At 30.7% G+C, this 20,848-nt stretch overlaps 1 protein-coding gene across 1 annotated transcript; it reads right to left on the bottom strand.

Annotated features, from left to right (window-relative positions):
- Positions 1 to 1,313: 1,313 nt before the first annotated feature.
- On the bottom strand, positions 1,314 to 17,934 carry LOC108910358 (monocarboxylate transporter 9). The gene is made up of 7 exons (XM_018714931.2): positions 17,266 to 17,934; positions 10,980 to 11,376; positions 10,133 to 10,313; positions 8,639 to 8,968; positions 4,974 to 5,195; positions 2,352 to 2,631; positions 1,314 to 1,879 (listed from the first exon to the last, which is right to left on the bottom strand). The coding sequence occupies exons 1-7, from the start codon at positions 17,648 to 17,650 to the stop codon at positions 1,689 to 1,691; spliced, it is 1,986 nt and encodes a 661-aa protein (XP_018570447.1). The 5' UTR covers positions 17,651 to 17,934; the 3' UTR covers positions 1,314 to 1,688.
- Positions 17,935 to 20,848: the final 2,914 nt, after the last annotated feature.

The raw sequence follows: 20,848 nt of genomic DNA, 5'->3' as shown, positions 1-20,848 counted from the left end.
AATTTTGTAAAATCCTTATAGTTTCCGAGAAAAAAATTATTGAAGTTATAGTACATTCAACCACTACATAGCTGGACAACTGTAGTCTCTAGCGTCATTCGCAATACGCGTGGAGAGCACGTGGCTTCAGCGACTCCGAATACTGAAATCGGATTTTGCAATCGTCGTTGCCATAGTATTTACCTGTTATATGTACTATTGTAAACACCTACAATAGTTTTTTAGTAGTTAGTGTCAAAAATGGGTAGTTAGTGTCAAAAATGGTTTACGTGTATAGCAACTCGGAGTTGATGGATATCGTTTTAATTTATGGTGAAGCATTTGTGTTATGGTGAAGCAAGACAACATTTGTGTTAGTTCGTAGAAACTGAGTAAGACGGACACAAATGTGTTAACACGTTGGTGGATAAAATTTTGAATTGTTGTTGTAACATCGGGTGTGTCAAATGATTTTATTATTTAAAAACACAAATTAATTTTATTAATTAATAAAAGCAAAAGCAGTTGAATTTGCCGATATAAAATAGGTGCGATAAAATTATATTTACATATTTCTTTCCTTGCGAGAGTTTTTGTCCGTTTTTATCACACCGCCATGCCGGTCGCATTGTGCCAGGTCATGTTTTACAGTGGACCAGTTTCCAGTGCCGTGAAGAAGTGTATTTTTAAATCATTTTCGAACTGCCCTTTTTGAATTTTTTCTTTACAAAACTGAATTTATAAGGGTCTCCTGTACATCCAGAATTTTTTTTGATAAGTTCTGAATCACCCTGTATATTACGTATATTACCTACTCCCAATTTCTCTTCTTTCACGAGATAATAGCCACTTAGGCACATATTTTTACTAAAATAATTGAAATTGCTCTCATTATCGTCCATACGCATCAGAATATTACACGCAATAAATACAAAAATTAGTTAATATAAAAAGTTGATTTTGCACTCCAGCATAACAAAATTATTTTACAAATAGTGGCATACGTTAGGGTCAGGAAGGATCCAAGCCTTCCTATTGTTTTCAGTTAAATCTAGAATGTGAAAAATATAATATGTACTTAATTTCACTTAAAATTTCAGTATACTAAGTAAGGTCCCCTCCATTTTTTGGGGTGTATATACGCCACTGTTACTTTGTTACTGTCCGATTTTAGGAAAATATTTAGAAAACTTATAACTGTTGCGTACGTATCATGTTTAGCAGAGGATATAGAGATAGAAATACGGTTTATTGTGTTTTATTATTTTTTTAAACAAGAGTGGGAACTTCTGGCAATTTAAAATAATAAATGGAGGAGAGATTTATAATAATAATTAGAGGAATAAATGGTACATTTTATTTAGGTAAAATATTATATACAGGTACAAAGGGAATTTTTTATAGCAATCAGATTCGAATAGAATGCTTTCGATTTACAAATATTTTGAAACATTATAACACGATTTGAGTGTTTCCAAGTTCTGTTTCAACCAACTTTCACTGATATTAGCTGCTATAAAAGTTGATATACCTACATATAATTTTAGGCACTTTACACAATCTTCTTTTCATTGATTTACTAACATTTATTGAAATGTAAGTAAAATCTTCGCTTATAAATCTAATTTATCGTTTTAATGTTTCTTAAGAGGAATTTTAAAATATCTGGTCTATAGCACAACACTGATTTTAAAATTATTGTCAATTTGTTAGTGCACTATAATTCGCCGCTTCGTTTCCTTATTCTTATTATCATTTTTATTTTGCAAGATTTCACCTCCTCCTAGTTTTCTGTTTTTTGTGTAAGGTATTATGCCCACCAAAACTCCTGATATAATTATCCAGAAAGCAGCTTGGTAAAAAGATTGGTCCCAAGACCCCGTCAAGTCGAAAAGTAAACCTAAAATAAAAAAAAACAATGAGTGGTCCATAACTTAAATATTTTTTGAGCAGTTTCTTCGCGTACACGTTCTATAAAATATTTGGAAATTAGGTTTAAATTTAATGAAAATTTTCTCTGATTCATTTTTCTTTTGTATTTTCTTAAATATATGTATTTTAGAGTCGGTTGTAACAGTCCAGTCGAATTAAATCCTGCAACATCCGTGCAACATTTTCATCGTCAGCTCCATATATTGTTATCATATACATATATGTAGTCATCGTTAGTGTAATTCATCATTTTATCCGAAATAATAACTCAAAAACAATAATAATAATAACTAAATTACTGAATACAAACAATCAGAATCACTCTAAAATAAGCTCTCTTAAATTTGATGTGTTAATGAAATTAAAAAATCACGTAGCAATATCAAAAAGCTTTAGATGTTCATCTACAAAAGCTACTCATTGAATACATTTCAACTTACCAGCCAAGGGTGGCCCTGTCAAGTTGCCAATACCATCGCAAAGCAGAACCAAGCCGTAAGCCATGGTGAAGTCTTCAAGTGAAACGAGTTCAGCCAGCAAGGAGGGCGTAAGAGAGAAACAGCTCGCGAAAAACAGTCCAAAAAAGGCACTACTCGTTGTTAGTAATATAAAACTGTCGGTGAAGAACATCATACTTCCCACAGATACTCCAGTCAGGATGAGACAGATGGCGTAGGTTTTCGCAACGTTTAGTTTGTCACCTATCCAGCCTAGTACGATCTAAAACACAGTATGATATTAAATTAGTACAAGAAGGTAGATCTACACAAAATTATTTATAGCAAACAAAGCAGTACATGGAAACCACCTACAGACCAGGCTCCTACTTAGTCCTTCAAGTCTAAGTCACGCATTTTTCTATTCAATATTTTTACCAGAATTTTGTTATTGCAGGTTTTTGGGGTCGCTGATTACGAATCTGAAGTCCGAATCCGAAAATTCCTGAATAAAAGATGGCGGATCCAATATGGCGGATGTAAACATTGGAAAAACATTCAAAATTTGAAGATTGGCTGAAACTTGTTATTTCCTGGTTTTCAAAGTCGCTAATCACGAATACAAGGATTTTTCGGATTCGTAATCAGCAACCCCAAAAACATGCGGTAACAAAATTCAGGAAAAATATTGAATCTGGAAGTTATGTTTCTTTGGAATGTTTTCTATTAACCCACAACAGGCTGTTACAAGGCGCTTCTCACTACAAGGATCTTAGAAACATTATGCTCTAAAAAATCAAGGCTAACATGATTAGTTTTCGAAATACTTATTTAAAAAAAAACGAAATTTTGGAAATTTTGTTTCATTTCAGCCTTGTTTGAGGTGATATTGAAAAAAGAAGAACACTTCCTCATGGAAACATTTTGTCCTCCATCGAATGGTATAATCAATGTTTATATGTAAAATTCCGTCTTTCCAGGACCATCATCTACTTCATTTTTTCAAATACGATCTTGGAAATTTTATTACATTTTTTGCAAGTCTTTATAAGCATTCAGTTTAAATAACTAGGTGGATTGCACGGGGTCTAACGACACTCTTAGTGTACGATAATTCAAAAAACATAGAAATCTAAAAAAAATAGATATATGGAATGAATACATTGAAGAAGAATTTTTCGAGACAAAACGTCTGAATCTGGTTCGGGCTATGGCCGTACAGTATTGGGGGTCATGAAGGCTTGCAAAAAATGTAATAAAATTTCCAAGGCCGTATTTAAAAAAAAATGAAGTTGATGATGGTTCTGGAATGACGAAACGTTACATAAAGTTGCCTTGAAAAAATGTTCTTCTTTACAATATCACCTCAAACCAGGCTGAAACGAAACAAAAACGGATTTCGAAAATTTCGGTTTTTTCAAATATTCAATTCAAATCACCTTGATTTTTAGAGGCATAATATCGGTCCCCTGATTACGCAACATTGCCCCCATTTGAACTAGTTCGTATCTCTTGCCGTTTCTAAGGTCTCTGTAGTGAGAAGCGAATTTGTAACAACCTGTATATTTGGTATTATAAAATACAGTGGTTTTGCACTAACATTCATTATTTGTTCCTAGGGGTGGAAATAACCCCCTCGTAGGGGTCGGTTTGAATTTAATTTGTATACAGCGTGTATATTAAAATGAGGAATATATGGATTTTTCTTTTTACTGTGTTACCACATTTCTCGGAATGTACAAATTACAAATATATTCAACTATACAGAGTGTTCCACTTTTCCTGGCCAGACACCAACTTTGTTTTTTTAAATGGAAACCCACATTTTTTATATTTTTTTCGGATTCTACATAAAAAAATAAAGGGTACTTTGTGTAGAATAGTTCTATTCAATTATTTACAGTTTTTGAGATATCTCGCTTGAAAGGTTTTTCTAGTCGATATTGGTTGCTTACATTTTCTGATACTGACAGGTTTATACTAAGCCCACAACATAATTACTAATTCTTCTTCAGAGTAATTCATTTCACAATTATTACTGTCGCTTTTCTATTAAACCTTATGTGAATCGAAAATTTTCCAGATTATCCTTTGACAGGAGCCTACTACGTTATTTTACATATAAGCTATTTGTAATCTTCGCATTTTTTCATAGAAATGAGATTTCATGAAAAACTAATGAATTTTGGTATAGGAGCAGGTATAGCAAAGTTGTAGAGAATTTAATTCTGCATCTCATGGTATGAAAATATACAGGGTGTTGCATTTAAAAAAGAGATTTTTCAATTTTTCAATTGGCAATTTTGACATGCTATTTTGGTCACCCTGTATAACGCAGGCCAGTTTTTGAAGCATGATTCGGAAGAGTCATCCTTACATCTGATAAAAAAATGGGCTTAGTAGCTATTAGTATAAATGTTAAAAATGCCTATTATCAATAAAATTTAATTCGAAAAGTTGTCTCAGAAAAAAATACCATGTTCATAGGAAATTTCTATTTTATTTTTAGATGAGAAATCCACCTTTAAGCGATGGCATATATATTTTTTAATTTTATATAAAATATGTGAAAGTAGTGAAAACGAAGTTAAAAAGGCTCTGGAAAATATATCCTCGATTACTTACCATTCCTAGGGTATTTGTAAATCCAATTATAGACAAAACTAACGACGCTTGGGATTCACTGTATCCAGACCTATTCATGTGTTCGGCGAGGTAAAAGTATGGAACTATAAACCATATGAACAAGATTATAGTCGACAGAGCTAGCAGGAAGAAGTGCAGCTCCAAGAATAGCGAGAAGTTCGTTAGATCTTTAAGGATGTCTATATATTCTTTGTACCATTTCTGAAAAATGATTTTTATTATTCCTTAAACATAAAGTTTCATAAATAAAACATACTGTATATTTTGGCATTATTAATCAACATCTTATCATTATCTTTGTTAACTAGTATGAACCAAAAACAAATTGAAAACGTCAGTAACAATAAAATTTATATATAGACTCATTTTTATTATTCGTATTAATTTTTTTATTGTGTACTCTAGGGTATTACGTAAAGGATACTATAAATACCTTAAGATACGAGTGGGATATGTAATTAATACAACTATTTTATCTCTATCGAATTAATAAAATTAAACTGTAATAGTTGTTTTATGGCAGATTAATAGATACGTTTCTTAATCATCATAATCCGATTGTAAATAGATCAATATTTCGTTAACTTCAATATTTTTTGTGAAATTATTATTTATAGACTAGGAACATTGAAAACTAAAAGGTATTTATTTCTTATATGATTTTTAGATATATTTTTAGCAAGAGCTTTAGATAATATTTTCTTTATTTATTGGCTATTTTGTTACCTGAAAGAAAAAATATTAAAAAAGTAATAAAACGCCCTTGCACCAAAAGGATTTTCGTCAATTTTAATTTTTCACCGACGCGACGTAATGTTTATTTAATTCACAAGGTATGTGATAAATTCAATTTTTTTTATTTTGAACGGCATTATCAAAAAGTCTATAAAGCATTAGTTGTTTGAAAAACTGTTCTAATGTTAAATTTGGTAGTTATTCTACATATTTTTTCTGATAATACAGAATTTTTATTATGAATGTAATTTGCCATTGTTGTCTGACAGAATTTGTTTTGCTTTCAATATTCTTAAAAACGTTAATAAAATTTCAAGGGCATTGTAAGTTTATTAGCACGTTTTTTATGAATTTCAATTCATTGTTGAAAATTTCATCTTTTGAAAAAGTCTATTTCCTTCCTTCCTTTATATCAATTTAAAAACACTAATTTCTAAAGAATTTCCATTTCTTAATTAATATATCTAGAAATTTTAATGTATTATTGTTTTCTATTTCTGAAGTAAATTTAATAGTTGGTCCTTTATCATTAATATTTTCCAGAAAAATAATTTAATTCCTCAGTAATAAAAGACCAAATTATAAAAATATTTGAACATACACATATACAATTATACATATTTGAATGAAATTACTTTTTATTTAAATTGTTAATAGTTTCGTTTAAAAAAAATCCATTCAAGTATTACTTTAAATTGAATAATGACTACATTGCCATCCCAAAAACATGTAGTTTTTATACATAAACATAATTTCATTTTAAGGTAGTTTTATTTTTATTGTTATTATTTTGTAATTTACATTTCATAATATTTAATGTTTTGTCTACTGGTACATTAGTGAATAAACTAACCATGTCAATACTTACCATTAAGACATTATTATTAATAAATTACTTAAAGAACATTTTCCGAATAGATGTTTACTATTTTTTATGTAGAATCAGTATGTTCATGTAAAGGTTTGATTATTTCCAAAAAATATATTGCCAATTTATTACAAAAGGAATTAATAGTCCAATTAACTAAGCCTTTAAATCGAAATTTTGTCAACTTGGCTGAATTTTTGATATGAGTTAGTTTAAGGTATATTATAACAATAAGTGAGAGTAATTTTTTGTTCAACCCCCGGCCAAGGGTGGAAAAAGATAAAACAAAGGGCTTTTTCAAGATAACTCAAAAAGGGTAAGAGCTAGAAAAAAAGTTTTTCATGAAAGTTGTAAAGCAGACAATTCTACATAAAAATGGTCCCTTAGCTTTTTCTCGTACTATTAAAATTAACAGAGTTAGGGAGGCTAGAAGTTAAGGGAAGATTTCAGAAATTTAATTTTGTTAAATCATTAAAATTAACGATTAAAAATTTGATTTTTTGTTATAACTTTCTTATTAAAAATTAAAAAATATATCTATTTCTCTGAAAAGAAAAGTTACATATTTTAGAGCAGATTGAAAAAAAAATTACAAAATTCAATCATTTTTCTGTTTGTTATGATTTTTTTTAAATTTCTGAAATCTTCCCTTAACTTCTAGCCTCCCTAACTCTGTTAATTGTAATAGTACAAGAAAAAGTTAAGAGGCCATTTTTATGTAGAATTGTCTGCTTTACTTTGATTCGGTCTTTATTTAATTTTGTATATGTAATTTCCTTCATTAATTAAATTAGATATTAGTGAATCATATGTTGTTTAGTCTAGAATAACTATAAAAATATATTATTGTGAACATTATATTGTCGGAAAGACATTAATTTTTCGCGAAAAAATGAAAGTTATGCCACAAATAAGTAACGTTAAGCAATGTTCTTATCGAAAAAATCGATAAATATCCTATTAGTTAATACATAACGTGCTAAATCATAATTTGATCTGTAAACTACATTTTTTTATATGTTATTAATAGTTTTTTGTTGAAATAAAATTTTATGACAATCATATGTGTCAATAAATACATATGTATATTAGTATTTTTAGACAAAAGATGTATTACCGACTAAAAACCTTGTCAGTAAACGTTCTAAGTACTTCTCAAAATAAATTTATTCATTAGATAACTAATTAGATGGGTTATTAGTACCACAAGTGGAACTGCCGGAAAATTCGCGCCCTTGAAATCATGCTTGTACAGTGATCTCAACTTTTTACAAACAATGTGATACCTAAAAGTGCGAATGATGCAATTCACGAATTTTTTTGAGAAGTGCCACATTTTTTTAACACGCAGAATCAAATATTTATTAAGCATTTTGCAAGTATTAGATAATATTTACAGATATTTGGTTAAATTTGTATAATTCATTATTCGTTAAATATCCATTTTTTAACAACAATACGCACGTCTTTGTATACTTTTCAGAAAATCAAGCTGTTGATTTTAAAAATGTGTTAATAAGTAATGATAATTTTCTTTGTTGTCTAGCATTTGTTCTAAAAGTTATCAATTTTGTCGACATTTTTATTAGTTCTTGTTTAATTGTTTATTTATTTTATGCTCTTAATGCCATTTTCTAATAAATCATAAAAGTTTTAGTGGAATAAAAGTTACCAGACAATCAATTCAATTGTAAACTTAAAACTTTTACCAAAAAGTTACTCATAGCCTCATTATCTGACCAAAAATAGACACAAGATGTGGCACTGCCTAAAATAATTTTACTTTTCTTTTAAATTCAACATTCTGTACCTTCCAAACTGTTAATAACAATTGGATACATATGTATAAGGCAACATTTTTGACGTTTTACCTTAATTTGAATTTTTTTAAATTCACAGTGCGGATATATTTTTGACTGACATGTAAAGGTTTTTAGATTTTAATTCCATTTTTTGTTTATGATATCAATAAATACATAAATGTCTCGTTAGATTTTTCAAATCTCTTAGTACATCGAACATAAAAAGAATGGCATATTACCTCTTCCTCCTCGTCATCGTCTGTCGTAACAGAATTCCTGTAAACATTCGGACAGCTCGAGGCTTTGATCTTGTACTTGTGTATGTTGAGCATAGCGCTCCTGCACACCATGGAATTTTTCCTAAACCTTATGTTCTTCAAGTAGCTGTGACTGTGGTGGTGGCTCTTCTTGGTCTTGGAGTTTCTCCGAATCAGGTGTAGGTCCTTGTTTTCGCTGCTGTGAACTTCATTTGATTCGCTTTTGCAGTCTGCTAATGTGGGGTAGTTGTCCACTATCACCTTGTACAGTTCTTTGTTCGTGCTTAGCTGTTTTAAAACTTCTACGGGCACCTAAAGTAACGTTTAGGTCAATGAAGTCAGTCAGAACTAGTCAGCAACTCAATATCTTTTACTAAATTAGCATATTCATAAATATTTTGTTTCAAGTATGTTCACAAATAAAAATCCATAATGGTCAAATTCAGATTCCCAGATCTTCATATCCGTTTATTGTCAAAAGTGTGAGATAACCAAATATGAATCAGTAGGGGATTAAATGGGAAGAGGAACATCATGATAGAAATAAATGTTTCCTTTCTCTTAATGGCATTTTCCTCGAGTATAGGTGGGTATACTCCTCTAGCCTCTTCGGAGTCCAGATTTTGCCATTATGGATTTTATTGGTACATGTGTGCATGTATTTATAGCAATTGTTTGTGAAGTGTATGAAGATACTGATCTCAGAAACAAGTTGAGTTATGAAAAACAAAATTAGAGGAAATAGTGCCAAGATTTCACTAGATAAGATATATAACTGTTAGGTACAGAGAATCTGTAACTGTGTGGGTCGACATTTAAAGAGAAATTAATAAAATTTCTCTTCTGGCAATATAAAAAACACTGTATCAAGCATATACGTTTGTGGTCAACCAAATATTTAATCCCCATGTGAAATTTCAACTAAATTGTTTCTGCAATTTTTTGGGAATTAGAAAAATCGATTTCTTTTCGAAATTTAGCTTCCATTATTACAGAAATGAAGCGTTTGCTGACACATACGAACATTCTTTGTTGATTTTTAGCGGAGAATCTGCTATTAAATTTTGGCCAAGTATTCTACATAATAAAGTTCTCATTATATTTATAAAAGAATTGGGTTAAATATTCTTAAGTAGAGATTTTTATCCACCCAACGAGAAATCTGTTTGTTTATTGTAATAAGCCACATTCTTGAAATTTGTTATATTTTTGTCGTGTTGAATAACTGATAGAAAATAGACGCCATAACTTCAAGTACTTATTGTATCGAAAAGTTATGAGAGATAGTATATTTATCTAAGTATATTCTTGAATTTTTATCATACACTAACTAGCATTACTCTTGACTAAATTCCTCTTACAATTAATCAGTTATATAGAATTACAGTGATTCTCCCTCTGAATTAATCTGGTATCTTAACTAATATTTGTTTACTATGCTATGAAATTTGTATCGTTATTTTTTTTCAAACGTACCTTTTCATGTCGTTTGAGGTACGTTGGGAGACTGACTTCCGACATTATTCGATTATTTCCACGCTCAGTACTGTTGGCATTTGGCAATAAATGTTGGGTCTCTTTGCTCTGCAGGCCTTTTCTTAAGATCTCCATGTTGGCCTCGTTCTTCTTTTGTTCCTTTTCTTTGTTCTGCCGCCTTCTGAAAAATGGATATGTGCATATTGTAAACATAGCCGAGGTCTATCGTCTAATGGTAGGATCACACAGAGCGCTATGTTCGCTAGCTAAACATGTGACAGTCAATTTGCACGCTGCGTTCGTTACTCAGGTATGCGTATAAAATATAAAATAACCACTATTGTATTAAATGCAATTGATTTCATAGAATGCATAAGATACGCAGCTATGTTCGCAGCAGTAAGTAGATGCGTCGAAGCAGCCTCTGTGTGATCCTAATATCTACCTAGTTAGCTACGTATTAAAAATTATATATCGCTTAGTAATATAGCCGAAAAGAAAATATACGTCGACTTTTTCGCCCATTGCGAACATAGCGTACTTATTATGCGTTCTGTGTCCACCATTTAAAACTTGGTGATTATTTTTAATCCGCATAGCGAACATAGCAAAACACAGCTAGCATAGAGCTCTGTGTTATCGTCATATTGAACATTTTTAATGCGAACGTGAACGTAGCTAGGATAGCGTTCTGTGTAGACCTAGCCTAGCGCTCTATGTAGCTCTAACATTAGACGATGGTGGCTACTTCTAAAACATCTACAGGGGAACTTAGCGCACATAGCTAATATGTCCTAGGATAAAACCACAATTCATCAAGGCAAGCGAATAGCTTGTAGGTACTTACTCCTCCTCTATTATCCAATCAGGATTCCTCATCAGCACCCCGCACACGCACATGTTGGCAAAAAGTCCGGCGAAAATAAGCAAAGTTCCCCTCCATCCGTACTCATAGAGCAACCACGTAGAAAGAGGGGCGAAGACGATGGTTCCAAACCCTGCCCCGCTGGCAGCTAGACCAAGGACGAACGCCCTTTTCTTTTCGAACCAGAAGGCGATCGAAACGACGGCTGTAACGTAAGAGAGACCACGACCCAGCCCGCCAATGACGCCGAACGTGACATACATGACACCTATTGATTTGACGTAGGAGCTGATGACGAAGCCGGTGACGCAGATGAGGGCTCCTAATACCGTCATGGATTTGCAGCCGTACCTGTCCACGAAGGCGCTGGCTATGGGGCCTAAAATTTATCAAGAAAATTCATTAAAATTCAAATTATGGACCTATTTGTATGTACAGAACAAACTCAGAAATGTAGGGAAACGGATAGAGCCAATAGGCAACTGGTATGGTATGATATTATTTCATTTTGGTGGAATTTTTCTAAATTCCATAGCATTCATTTTTCTCAATGGCATTTATTAAAAAGTTTTTCGATATATTTTCTCGTTCAAAAAATATAAGAGGATACGTATGAAGAAAAATACTGTCAAAATCAAGTCTGCTGCTGTTTTTGTCAGCGTTGTCGTAGAAAACAAGGAAGAATGTATTTACTACTGACATAAATCATTTGTCTCTACAAAGCCTTATAGTCCAGGAAATATAGAGTTGGACGCAACATTTTGTTTTGGCAAGCTGAATTTATCACTGTAGATGCTAAATATTATGTACAATAAAATATTAGTTTCCACAGTCATAAAAATGGGGGGAAGATTGTTTACAGGTTAATTGTATAATTTTTACGTAAATTCAAGTTTTTCGCTTATAACTTTTTTCCGTTCATTTCCACGAGAAAAACAGTAATGTACTTTTTTTTCGTCTTCAAAAGACCTATAAAACTATACCTCGAGCAAATATTGATTAGATCAAAAGTTATAAACAGAAGAAGTTTATTTATAACTTTTGAATTAAACATTTATAAACTGCGTTATTATTACCAGAACGTTTTGGCATCGCATCCTCTCATTCCTTATCACTGTCTAATAACTCACACGAAATCTGGAATCGATAAGTTGAATAGTTTACAAGTTATGGCCTTATAAACAAATTAATTGACTGATTTTTTTTTAAGGTAGATTTCATAATAGTACATTGAAATCTATCATTTTTTTTTAATTTTAAATTTACAACCTGGCAATTCCTTTTATTTTTTCGCCTTAGTTGCAAAATAAAATATACGACGCACGAGCGTGATGTAGTTATACATTATTACATATTCGGAAAGCGTATGAAAAGAGCTTTAAGTTAAAAAAAAAATCGTCAAGATTCGTTGAAAACCAAGGGAGTTACAGACTGTCAAATATATTATTTTCAAGCAAATTTCCCTTATTTAACGGCAGGACTATGAATATTACCGTCATTTTCTTTGGACTCGCTGTCGTTCGCTTCCCCCACCCTTCCGCCGCGCCACGGCTCACCGAAAATCAAGCGACCCACTGACTTTTGACAATATTTCTTATGCATTTAACATACATCCACAAATAAAATATTTTTACCTGGGAAAGTACTCGGGTTGCCGGTTATGACAGTATTTTTTTTACCGCTACTAACCTAATTTGTTTAACAATCGGCCGTCAACTTTGACAATCTGTAACTGCGTTGTTTTTCAACGAATCTTGACGATTTGTTTTTTTAACTTCAAGCTCTTTTCATAAGCTTTCCGAATATGTAATAATTATAACTATATCACGCTCGTGCGTCGTATATTTCATTTTGCAACTAAGGTTAAAAAATAAAAAAAATGTCCAGGTTGCAAATTTAAAATTAAAAAAAAAATGATAGATTTCAACGTATTATTATGAAATCTACCTTGAAAAAAATCAGTGCGATTGTGGAAGATCCTCGGGATCGTCCAGACTAATAATTAGTTAATTTGTTTATAAGGCCATAACTTGTAAACTATTCAACTTACCGTTTCCAGATTTCGTGTGAGTTATTAGACAGTGATAAGGAATGAGAGGATGCGATGCCAAAACGTTCTGGTAATAATAACGCAGTTTATAAATGTTTAATTCAAAAGTCAAATAAACTTCCTCTGTTTATAACTTTTGATCTAATCAATATTTTTTGACTCTCGAAGGCTAGTTTTGTAGGTCTTTTGAAGACGAAAAAAAAGTACTTTACTGTTTTCTCGTGGAAATGAACGGAAAAAAGTTATAAGCGGAAAACGTGAATTTACGTAAAAATTATACAATTAACCACCCTGTAAACGATCTTCCTCCCATTTTTATGACTGTTGAAACTAATATGTTATTGTATATAATATTTAGCATCTATAATGTACTGCAGATATAGAATTTTTCCGAGCTTGCTCCACATATATACTTTTCCATTAAGTATTAATTTTTTAACAAATACAGACAATTTGCATACAAATAATTTAAAAAAGGTGATAAATAGTTGTCAAGTGATTTATATCAATAATGAATTCACACATTGAAAGTATATTGTTTCCCACAGCAACCTGACTCATTCCTTTATTCCTTAATCTTATATTCTTATATTCTTTGGATAAGAGATATCGAAATATACTTTTAATAAGTTGTTGAGAAAAAAATTACTCACAAGATATAAGAAATATTTATGAAATCTGGAAAAAATAATTGGGTTGACTTACCAATACAGAATTTTAAGTTAAATACCGATAGCATCATACTATAAAAAATTGCGACTGTGGTTTTCTACAGAACCTTCATAAATGATTACAAGCCACGTAATCGTCTAGATTAGGCAACACTGCAAATGCTGATACGTCAACAAAAAATCCGTAAATCTTAGTGTCACCAATATTAACGATTCGTTTACAATGAACAATTACAAACTGTTGCATCTACGCTCGAGACAATGCGATCGCTGATTGGCCGAACAAAATCTCGTGAAAAATTACGTCAAACACCAACCGGTGAATGTTGTGTTTTAATTTAATCTAGATCTTATGGTTTTAATAATTTACTTATTTTATTTTACCGAAATTTAGTTGCCAACGTGAAGCAAATAAAATCACTGTTTCAAGCTGAATTATTGTAATCATTTATAAAGGTTCTGTATTTGCTTTTTCCTTTTTCTGTACACGACGGCCTACCATTAGTTCTGGGTGACCTTCTACATATTTCATTAACTGCACATCGTACTATTCTTGCGATTAAATACAATATTTTCTAGAGGGTATAAATCGGGGGATAATGAAGGCCACCCTAGCGAATATATAAGCTTTAAAATCGAATTTTATTTTATTCCCTTTGTTTTATTTCAAATGAATACATAATACAGAACCATAACTTTCTTCACAAGGGAGACAGAGAAAAAGTGTTTCGTTCATTATTTAAAGACCATCTTTGTGCACTTTCTAGTACCATATTAGTAGTCTCGACCATACTATGACGTCACCAGGGCGAAAAAACAAAATGGCCGATAAGAATAAAGTAATGTCAGCGATGGCCATGGAGTAATATTTTCATAATAAAATTTTGAATATTGATCAGTTTTTATAAGATATGTAATATCAGTAGACTAGTCGGTTTATTTTCAAATTGACGGGCAATTTTTTTATTAAACAGAAAAGTAAAGCTGACGTAAAATATTAAAATTATGAGAGTTTTCCATAAAATATGGAATATCAAAATAATCCGAAACTTTTAAATTCAAAATTTCTCTCTAAAAATCTATAGATTCGTTCCTTATAGCTGTTTTATATTGACAATTTATTCATGAATAAATTGACAAAGTTCTTCATGAATTAATTCACGAATTTATTGGTAAACAGTGTGGTTTTACACTGCTACAGACTTTGTCAAGTTTTTTGACGTATGAATCAGTTCTACCAATGAATCAAAGAAGCAAATAAATTTCAAAAATGTCACCTTTCCATTCATAATTGTAGTGATACAACAGCGGTACCGTTCTGACACATATTATATAAATATTAGTTTTTGTAAGTAACAAATCAGTAAAACAATGCAAAACTAGTACGACGCCACACAATTATTTACATATTCCAATAACATAACCTCATTACTGATCTGAGGCTGGAAATCTGTTGGGTTGGTACTTCTGAACTTACGAAGAAATTGACGAAAATTAGAACATGCTCTAATTCGTCAAGAACTTGATGAATAAATTCATGAAGTTATTTGACAGCAGATTTGGTGCATTACACTTGTCCAATTTCTTGATGAAGCGACTTCATAAATTAATTGATCAATAAATTGTCAATGTAAAACAGCTATTAGAAAACTGCGTATCTATGAAGAAATAGGTATTTGACTCTGTATACATTTGAAATTAAACTCACTGTATAATTAAATTTTTTAGATAATGCTTAAAGAATCTTCTTTGTCTTATAAACGATATAAATACCTTTTAGTCATTCATTTTAAGTCGTGAATATCTGTAAAGAATTACCTATTAATATTAATTTTTAATTTTGCAGATATATCGGTTATAAATTTCTCAAAGGATGATCATTAAGAATTAAGGGTATTTTAAGATTAAGTATGATTACATTGTCTAAATACAATTTCAATTTTTTTTTCGAAACCGGATAAATGCTGACTAAATTACGAGTAAGCAGAAATATATTCGGCAGGTCCTCCCGTATTTTGACACAGAAATTGTTGACGATAGAATTAGCGTTATCAGTAATAAGAAAAGATTATAACTATGAACAAATTTGAGTTTAACTAGACAGCATATGCTCATGGATGACACATAGCTTAAACTTGTTCTATGAATATAATATCGAAACTTAACAAATTTTTTTAACTTTTTATCAAATATTGCTCTTTTTATATAAAATGTTTAGAATGAATCCTACTACATTTTATATGATAAACTTTTAATAATTTAAAAAATAGGCCAAATTAAAATATGTATCAAGTGATATTATCATTTCAAAGCAATAATAATGCAGTACTAGTAGGCAGTTAGATAAACATATTATCGTACTCTTTAAGTAATAATTTTTTCCAATGTCAAAATAACCTTCAAAACAATATTTTAAATTCTTAGTTAACTATATATAATACGTTGCATCATTACAGCCTATTACTTATAAAGGGTGTTAATGATATACTCTGCTAAACATTGATGGTGGATTCAATGTTACAAATCAATAAACAGTTTTTGTAAATGTGTATCTGGAAAAACTTCGTTTTCGAGAAAAAACAGTTTTGAAATTAAAATATATCACATTTATTTAAAGCTTTTAAGGGGGGCATTTATATGGGCAATTTTTGGTTCAGCATTTTAGAAAATCTAAGCAAGTTACAAACAATATCGCTTCACTGTACTTCAGGGTATAAGACAACTGACAAAAATGTTTTTTCTTAAAAATGCAAAATTCAATTAAGTACACTTATTTCTAAAATTTCTAAGCTTCTAAATAACGATATTTCCGAATGTCTCCGCTACTGGTTGATAGATTTATGTACCAACTTAGCAAGTTTTGCCCATAACTAGTTGTCATTAGACCAAGTTTCATCAATTTACCTCAAGAATCTTAAGAAATATTTAAATAAATGTGATATATTTTTTTTTTAAATTCAACATTTTGTGTCTGCAACAGGCTGTTGCTGGAGACATGTTGGTCATAACTTTTTTATTGATTAGTGACGTAGAATCCATATTAAAGGTTGCTAAAATATTTCATTAATATGCTGCATAAAAATGTGCGCTATTCACTTGTCGGTGTTTAACAGAAGTTGTACAGTATGTTTCTACTTAAAGACTAAACACTATCGTAACTTTTTTATTTATATAACTCACTTTTTTGTCCATTCGCATTATAATTCAAAGACATGGCCAACTGTGATCATTTCTATGGTAAAAAATTATTATTAATATTATTTTAGAAAAATAAATCCAACGGATTCTTACACAGGATGACTTGAAATAAAGGTATATCAATTTTTGTAATATCGGTCAATAAATGAAAAAGTTGGGAGTTGCTAGTCTCTAAGAACCTTTAAGACTATACTGTATATACACATTGATACCAAAAATGTAGGTATGTTAAAAAATTACGCCATAGACAAGATTGATATTTACCTAAAATAAAAGCTAATATAAATTAATCAGCTGACATTTTGTCTATTATATTTATTACTAGATATTAATTACTGAAAAAAGATACCTGAAAGAAGAGGAATTGCCATGAACAGACTCCCAATCCAGGAAGTTGCAGACTTCGACGCCCTGAACTCTTTCAAGAACTCGATGTAGAGCAAACCAAAAGTAAAAATTATGCCTTCAGACACCGCGTTTATCACGAAAGCAGCCAACACCACGAGCCATCCCCATCCCCCGTCGGGAATGTCAGGCTTCGTCTCCTCCACGAACAGGCTGATTTGGGACGACAGGATCGACTCCTTCCCTTGGAACTTCCTGTCGACGTGAAGACTCGGCGTTGGCGCTCCATTGATGAGAGTAGCTTCCTCTAGTTCCGGCAGAACTTCCAAACTGGATATCACTTGCGGTGCCCTTCCTGGAGCAGCCGAATGCTTGTTGTTGACACTCATGTTTGTCGGAATGACCTCAGTTTCGATCTTTGGCGTGTTATTTCGCTGATAACATCGTGCGGATCGTACCAATAATCACGAAAGCCCGTTTTCGGAAACGTATTCTCTGCAAATTATTTACAAGACTAAGTATGTAGATGCGTAGGCTTCGACTAAGGTTCGCCGATAATAGCTGATTTATTTGTAATATCGGAATAATCTTTTTGATAACAGAATTAGTTTGTCATAAAAGTTTCAGATGGAACATAATTGCTATCTTTATGAATGCAATCGCGAAGTTGTGAACTGTAATAATTTAGGTACTAATACAGAAAAGAAAAACGTTCTACTCACATATGGTGGGGCAAACTAAGATTTGGAACAAATTTCATGTTTTATTAAGATAAAATAATAATTGTATTTGAAAGAGCAGAGGCTAAATGATAAGTTATAATTTTCAAGTGCATATAAATTAATAGCTTAGCCATTTAATCTAAAAAAAATAATTAAATGTGATTTTTTGAAGTACGTACTCCTTATAAATATGTATTAGATGTAATCAAGAATTAAGTAATTTTTATTTTAGATGGATTATTTTGTACACTTGTTTCTTAAGAGAATTGTTTTATATTTTCTCAAATCTTTATGCTGTAATAATACAGAGTGTAACGAAAATGAGCCAACAAACTTTGAAGGTATACAGGATGTACAAATGTAATGTAAAAATATAATAACAATAATACTAATGTAAATAAAAAATATATTCATACTTGTAATTTCTGTGTAGGTGAGAGAGTAACGAAGCATTATATTAATTTAATATATATTTCATAAATAGTTTGTATTTTTTGGACTTTTATAGATTATAATAGGTTAGTTTAGTTTAGTTTAGATAAAAATTGTTTTGTATGTATTTTCTGTAACATTAGATTTAGATTAGATAGAGGATTTAACTACCGGGTGTTTGGAAAAGTTGGTACAAAATTTAAGGGGGTGAAATTAGAGCCAAAAATAATAAAAAAAAAAGTTTGACCCTCCAAAGGGGTCTTATCATTTGGATATTTTTAAAAATAACTTTCTTTCTGTTTAAGATAATGGATTGAAAATTGAAGGTAATAATTATATCATAAGGGTCTTTAAATGCCCTAAGTTTTATCAAAATCGGTTATAAATAAGGATAGTTTTGCAACTACTCTCAAGAGAAATTTTTCGAATTTTTTTATTCCTTTGAATTATCAAGCAAATAATATTATTTTTTAATGAATTGGACTTTTTTGAAGAAAAAATGTCCCTACTTTTTTTTTCTAATTCTGCATAGTTTAGTCAGAAATAATTATTTTTCAAATAATGTATGGCTCAAAACAGTAACTTTTTTTAACATTTTCACATAGTAGATGTCTTTTATAGTGACAGTTTATTTGTAATGATACTAATGATTGTCACTTTCGCGTGATGTGATTTAAATTCTTGTTTCTTTATTTTCTTAGTTGGGATCTTTGTGCTCAACTTTGCATTTCATTCGATTTTTTTACAACTATGAACCATCATGCTTTTACTAACCGTGAATATGCCGATATGCATTACATTTATGGTTTCTGTAATGGAAATAGTCTGGCGCCTCAAAGGGAGTATCGGCATATTCACGGTTAGTAAAAGCATGGTTGTAAAAAAATCGAATGAAATGCGAAGTTGAGCACAAAGATCACAACTAAGAAAATAAAGAAACATAAGAATTTAAATCATAGCACGAGAAACTGACAATCATTATTACAATGAAACTGTCACTATGAAAGATGCCTACTATGTGAAAATGTTAAAAAAAGTTACTGTTCTGAGCCATACATTATTTAAAAAATAATTATTTCTGACTAAACCACGCAGAATTCCAAAAAAAAATAGATACATTTTTACTTGAAAAAAGTCCAATTAATTAAAAAATAATATTATTTGCTTGCTAATTCAAAGGAATAAAAAAAATTCAAAAAATTTCTGATAAGAGTAGTAAGAAAACTATCCTTATTTATAATTTTTGATTAAACTTATGGTAGTTAAAGACCCTTATGGTATGATTATTACCTACAATTTTCATTCCGCTATCTTAATAAGAAAGAAAGTTATTTTGAAAAATATCGAAATGATAAGGCCCCTTTGGAGGGCCATATCTGAGTAACGGTGCTCCGGAGGACCAATGTTTATAGGAACTTTTTTTACTATTTTTAGCTCTACTTTCACCCCCTTAAATTTTGTACCAACACCCTGTATAATCAAATTGTATTCATAGACTATTTTGGACAGTTTTAGATGTTTAATAAATGTGATTTAGCTTAATGTGTGTTTTTAAATATCATAAAAAATCTAAAATTCCGAAATTGAACATACTAGAGGAAAATGCCAATACGGAATAAAATAAGCAATAAAAAACTGTATCTGATTTTCTTATAGTCATGAGCGTAGAGATTCTAGTGAACAAACTGAATTGTCACATTAAATATCGCCTTAAAAAAAATTATATGGCTCACCCCCAATTATTTTTGTGTATATACCATTAAGTTTGTTGGTTTAGTTTTGTACCCTATAAATCAACTTTTTTTTTTGTAATTTCATTCTTCTAGAGCCATCTGGTGATGCATGTCTGGGGTTTCGACACATTTGGAAAAATTTGCTGTAGCTTTTGAATTTTTAATACACACTGAAATAATTGTCTACATTCACTCTTTGCAAACAATTTTACACTGGTCTTAGACTTTTTTTCAAAGTTTCGGCTCCGAGAAACCATAACTGGCATTTTCTTAATTAATTTTCTATTGATGTGCTAGAAAAGCAAGTGCTAGGAAAAATCAATGGTTTGCAGGAAGAACAATAAATATTATTATTTTATATTCTGATAAAACTGGCAACACCGCATAACATTTTAAATGCAAAAATTGTCTCATATTCATGAAATAATTTTAAATTTTATAAACAGACTGCAATCTAAAAAGTGTGCCTACAACATTAAAGATTCTGATGCGACCATTCATTATTATTTTGATAAAAATTCTTCAAGTCAATACGGGTAGCTAGTTTTATATTTTTAAGAAAAAGTTCGACTAGGTTAAACAAAATACTCGAAATTTTGATATTATAGTACTTAATTTACTATCAAAACTTTTTCACAAAATTGTAAAAAACAAGATACTCTTGAATTTAGATCAGAATAATGTTAATGTAAGTTACATA

The sequence above is a fragment of the Anoplophora glabripennis genome, unplaced genomic scaffold, assembly GCF_000390285.2.
Source record: "Anoplophora glabripennis isolate ALB-LARVAE unplaced genomic scaffold, Agla_2.0 scaffold349, whole genome shotgun sequence".
In the NCBI taxonomy this organism is placed as follows: Eukaryota; Metazoa; Arthropoda; class Insecta; order Coleoptera; family Cerambycidae; genus Anoplophora; species Anoplophora glabripennis.
This window is presented reverse-complemented; position numbering and strand designations above follow the sequence as displayed.

What these genes read in the sequence shown, in the direction of transcription:
- LOC108910358 (XM_018714931.2), bottom strand. Translation starts at nt 17,650, where the DNA reads ATGAGTGTCAACAACAAGCATTCGGCTGCTCCAGGAAGGGCACCGCAA. An exon ending in ACGATGACGAGGAGGAAGAG is followed by an intron (nt 5,196 to 8,638) that starts GTAATATGCCAT and finishes ATCATTTTTCAG; the next exon opens with AAATGGTACAAAGAATATAT. An exon ending in TTACAAATACCCTAGGAATG is followed by an intron (nt 2,632 to 4,973) that starts GTAAGTAATCGA and finishes ACTGTGTTTTAG; the next exon opens with ATCGTACTAGGCTGGATAGG.